Source organism: Herpailurus yagouaroundi, unplaced genomic scaffold (genome assembly GCF_014898765.1).
Source record: "Herpailurus yagouaroundi ecotype Mexico unplaced genomic scaffold, PumYag 569, whole genome shotgun sequence".
Classification (NCBI taxonomy): domain Eukaryota; kingdom Metazoa; phylum Chordata; class Mammalia; order Carnivora; family Felidae; genus Herpailurus; species Herpailurus yagouaroundi.
In genome coordinates, this window is record NW_024412786.1 from 840,357 (window position 1) to 845,500 (window position 5,144).

The window sequence follows — 5,144 nt, forward strand, 5'->3', positions numbered from 1 at the left end:
TTTCTTTCGAGAGACAGAGCAGGGAAGGGGAGAGAGAGAGAGGAAGAAAGAATCCCAGGCAGGCTTCGCACTGTCAGCGTGGAGCCCGACGTGGGGCTGGAACTCACAAACTGTGAGATCATGACCTGAGCTGAAGTCAAGAGCCAGACATTCAACTGAATGAGCCAGCCACCCAGGCGTCCCCTCCCCCCCACCTAAGTTTCTTTGAAAAACTCACCCTGACCTCTCCTCGCCCAGTCAGCCTGCAGACTCTCTCCTTCGTGCTGCCTCCCTTGTGTCGGAGCACAAGCCCCGATAAAGCCTTTCCTGGAACTCTCTTTCGGCCTCTTACCAACTTCTATTGTTTCAAGAGTCCAAGGCCCCAGTTTGGTATCCAGATTATGGAGCCCCTGTTTCACTTTGGATTTTCACTTCTCCAGCAGTCAGCCAGAGATTTAAGGGATTTAAGGGCAGCATGACTGGAGAAAAGCTCCTGGCCCGCTCATTCTTCGAGGATTCGGAACACGGACGGGTTAGCGCTGGCACTGACCAGGAGGCATCACGGGCTGGACTAAAGAGAGAGACACATTGGCCCGGACGGCAGACACGCGGCTCTCCGCGCCTCCGGGTCCGGGCACCTGCTTTAACAACAAATGACATTTGTCAAGCCCTGAGAGTCAGACAGCGGCACACTCAAAGAGCAGGGAGGGAGGGGCTGTATTCCTTGTGATGAGAGACACAAAGGCAAGAAAAATGTAATTTCAGTTACATTTCCTTACAGCTTGCAGCCCACACTGACAGACCCCCTAACACGCCGAGTGTGACCTTCCTCAAGGAACTCACGGCTGCCTTAGTGCCTTAATGTTTACGTTTGATTAAAGACTAAAAGTAGGGGTGCCTGGGTGGCTCAGTCGGTTAAGCGTCCGACTTCGGCTCAGGTCAAGGGTTCGAGCCCCGTGTTGGGCTCTACACTGACAGCCCAGAGCCTGGAGCCTGCTTCTGATTCTGTGTCTCCTTCTCTCTGTCTGCCCCTCCCCTGCTTGCTCTCTGTCTCTCTTTCAAAAATAAATAAACATTAAACAAAATTTTAATAAAAAATAAAATTAAAAATTTTGCCTTCTACATGGAAATGCAACCAGAAAACACCCAGTTATATAGTCTGCAGACACACAAACTCAACCATTGTTCTAGCAGTAAGTTCCAAATAGCTCAGAGCCGTACTGAGCTCACTTTCGACACAGTTTGTGTGCCAACTGTCCAGGTCCTACATTTTCCTGTGTTTAAACAGAAGACAAAAGAGAGAGCTCTCTCAGCGCCAGAAGAAACTAAAAGAGAAATGGATCGTTTTCATCGAGAACTAGACTTATTCTAAAGCAATGGATTAAATAAGTGTCAGCATTCACTACCATTCAACCGTGTTCTCTGATTTTTCCAGAAGGAAAACTTGGGAGAATTTTGCCAAATGAGATAAAAACGTATGCTGAATTTTCTGGTGACGACGTTGTAGTAAAAATGTTTCACATACGGAGGTATTTAAAATCAAGCAGATTGATTTTTTTTTTTAAGAGGCAGTATCGCGATTTCTGAATTTATTCTGAAATGTGCTTTTTATGAATCTCTGACACACTTGTCCTAATGTGTAAGACTTTTCCTATTTGTATATCTGTGGTTTCATGCGAGAGAAGCCTTTGACATTAAAATTAATAAAAAGTGCTCTTCAGTCAGCTGCGAGCAAAAATAAGACAAATCTAGCTCAACGGACTACTGAACATAAATATGCAGAGAAAATCAATTTTGACAAAGTCATGGACAACTTTCCAGAAGTAAAAGTTCCAAAAGAGAAACTGTAATATTGCTATCATTCATGACTGTGACCAACCTACATGTAAGAGTAAGCTTTCTTTCAAAAATACACAAATGCAATTAAAAACCCTTCTTTTTAAAGATTTTATTTTTAAGCAATCTCTACATCCAACATGAGGCTTGAACCCACAACCTCAAGATCAAGAGTCGCACGCTCCACCAACTGAACCAGGCACGTGCCCCGCAGTTAAAAACTCTTAATCCATTACTTTTCCCCCATTTTTCTCCATAACATTTTTCCTTATTTTTCATGTTTTTCCTCTTTCACTGGCATGATTTCATATGCAAAGCTCAATAAAAGAAAATTTTCACCGTTTCTTTTCTCAATATTGTTGCTAATAGTATTACTAATATTAGTAATATTTCCTGTTATTAGTAATCATTTCCTGATTATTATTGAAAATAGTGTTGTCAGATAAAGGAGAGGGATATTTAAAGTGGCCACTCCAAGGGGCACCTGGGTGGCTTAGTTGGTTAAGTGCCTGACTCCTTGGGAATGCAAGCTGGTGCAGCCACTCTGGAAAACAGTATGGCGGTTCCTCAAAAAACTATAAATAGAACTACCCTATGACCCAGCAATGGCACTACTAGGCATTTATCCAAGGGATACATGTGTGCTGTTTCAAAGGGACACGTGTACCCCCATGTTTATAGCAGCACGATCAACAACAGCCAAAGTATGGAAAGAGCCCAAATGTCCACCGATGGATGAATGGATAAAGAAGATGTGGTATATAGATACAATGGAGTATTACTCAGCAGTCAAAAAGAATGAAATCTTGCCATTTACAACCACGTGGATGGAACTGGAGGGTATTATGCTAAGTGAAATTAGAGAGACAAAAATCATATGACTTGACTCCTATGAGGACTTTAAGAGACAAAACAGATGAGCATAAGGGAAGGGACGCAAAAAGAATATAAAAACAGGGAGGGGAACAAAACAGAAGAGACTCTTAAATATGGAGAACAAACTGAGGGTCGCTGGAGGGGTTGTGGGAGGGGGGATGAGCTAAATGGGTCAGGGGCACTAAGGAATCTACTCCTGAAATCATTGTTGTACTACATGCTAACTAATTTGGATGTAAATTTTAAAAAATAAAAAAGTGTCTGACTCTTGATCTCAAGCTCAGGACTTGATCTCAGAGTAGTGAGTTCAAGCCCCACGCTGGGTGTGGAGACTACTTTAAAAAAGAAAATAGTGTTTCTCTGAAAAAATAAATGAATTAATAAAATGATCACTCCGGGCATCAAATATGCCAGGTACATACTGATGTTGGTCACTGTGGCATCTTTTTGTGGATTGAGATAATAATAATAGTGAATTTCAGTTGAGCACTTAATACGTGTGTGAAACACTACTCTGAGCACAGCCTTGTATTAAGTCATCTAATCTTCACTTTAGGGGACAGAGTAAATTCGAAACAGGAAGTGCTCAGAACAGCACTTGGCACACATATGTCACAGCCAAGGGCTGGGTGGGAACACAATCCCAGGTGGGTCTACTTCAAAAGCTGGTGAATGGAAGCATTTGGTAAGCCCCTTTATGATTTCTGAACCATATCAGATTAGAAAAAGGAAAAGTGAAAGCCTGGAAATTGGGCAGGGCTGGTCACCGGGTGTGTCAGCTGAGACCAGAGGTCAGACCCAAGGCCAGGTGTTCTGGTCTCACTTGTGGATCCAGTCACCCCTCCCTGCCTCCCTCCTCCGTAGGTCCTGCCTTCCCTGAGACTTGCTCCAGACAGGTGCCTGTGCCAGAAAAGCAAGCACGAGACGACCAGGTGCTGGCTTACATACAGCTGACACTTGATGGCCCGCGGCTCCTAGAGGTGTGGCCCCACGTCCTCTAGGATCCTTCCCATCAGTAATAACTCAGGCTCCAGGACCATGAGTCCCCTCTGAAACAGGCCCCGCCCCAGCCCACGCCGCCCCACACTTACGAAGGACGCTCGCATCTTTTTTCCTGCCGTGGACCCTCAATTTCAGGCTGGAGTTCGGTTTATCTGCTGCGTAAAGGCCTGAGGCTGCGGGGAGCAGGGGTTCGTTATATCATTAATGGGGAACAGCGCTCCCAGGACCCCAGGATACGGAGGGGGGGGGCGGTGTCTGGCCAGGAGACCGTGCGCGGTTCTCCCCCGACTCTTCCGAGGGCCGCCACCTCGCTCCCTTCGAGTTCCTCGCCGGCTCCCTCCTTGCCCCTGCACTTGGCCGTGAACAGACGAACCCCTCGAAGGGTCGGGTCGGGGGAGGCTCACCCCCCCCCACCCCCCCACCCCCGCCACCGGAGAGGCGGCGGCGCGGCCCCGGGGGAGCTCGATCCCTGTCGCCTGCCCGGGGTGGCGCGCCCGGCCCGCAGGTGCCAGGGGGCGCCTCTGCCGACGGGCTGCTCCCTAACTTGCTTCTTTCCGCCTCACCCAACTTCTCCGCCTCGCACGCAGCGGTCCGGGACCCGGAGGGCCACCCCAAGCATCTCACCCTTCCTTAAGTCGGGGCAGGACCGCCCCACCCACCTCGAGGACTGGGAGGCAGCGCCGCCACCGAGGGATGAGCTCTAATGGCCGCAGAGGCCGGGCCAGTGTAAGGTCAGCCGGCTCCTCCCCGCGCGGCTGACTAATGAGAGCCGGCAGGGCTCCCGGCCCCGCGCCCCAGACAGCCGGCCCGGCCCCTGGGGCAGACAGGCCAGGTTGCCGCCCGCTCCCCGCCGCCGCCGCCTCTCCCCACGCCCTCCTCCACCCAGAGGCGCTCGGGTTCCAGCACCACCGCCTCCTCACCCCTTCCACCCGCGCGCTTCCGGCCGCCCCGTATTTGAGCCTGTCTTGTATTACACTCCACCTGCATACACAGCCCACGGGCGTGGAATCCGTTTACTTACCTCCTCCATTCGAGTGGACTCACGGCTTAAAAGGACACTGAATTTGAAAGTCATTCGAAGGCAAAGGTCTAGCAGAATGAGAGTACTTTTGGGGGCGTCTGGGTGGCTCAGTCAGTTAAAGCCTTGGACTTTGACTCAGGTCATGATCTCGTGGTTCGAGGAGCTTGAGCCCCACACGGGGGGGGCGGGGGGGGTTCTGTGCTGACAGCTCAGAGCCTGGAGCCTGCTTCAGATTCTGCGTCTCCCTCTCTCCCCCCTCCCACTCGCATTCTCTCTCTCAAAAATAAACATTAAAATTTTAATAAAAAATAAAAAGAGAGCACTTTTAACTATTGGGTCTTAAGCCCTCAGCCCCCAAACACGGCACACAGCAGGCATTCCGTGAAGGAAGGAAGGAAGGAAGGAAGGAAGGAAGGAAGGAAGGAAGGAA

General features: G+C 49.4%; 1 protein-coding gene across 4 annotated transcripts in view; it reads right to left on the reverse strand.

Moving 5' to 3' along the window:
* Positions 1-4,837, reverse strand: part of LOC121023954 (phospholipase A and acyltransferase 3-like) — a 36,976-nt gene extending 32,139 nt beyond the window's left edge. The window contains exons 1-2 of one of the 4 annotated variants that reach the window (XM_040466228.1): positions 4,715-4,837; positions 3,783-3,866 (exon numbers count right to left, since the gene is read on the reverse strand). In XM_040466228.1, coding sequence (XP_040322162.1) covers positions 3,783-3,797 — 15 coding nt within the window. In that variant the 5' untranslated portion in view covers positions 3,798-3,866; positions 4,715-4,837. Of the gene's footprint in view, positions 1-3,782; positions 3,867-4,256; positions 4,492-4,714 lie in introns of those variants that run through there. The other 3 variants (XM_040466225.1, XM_040466227.1, XM_040466226.1) reach the window with 3 other exon arrangements.
* Between the last annotated feature and the right edge of the window lie 307 nt (positions 4,838-5,144).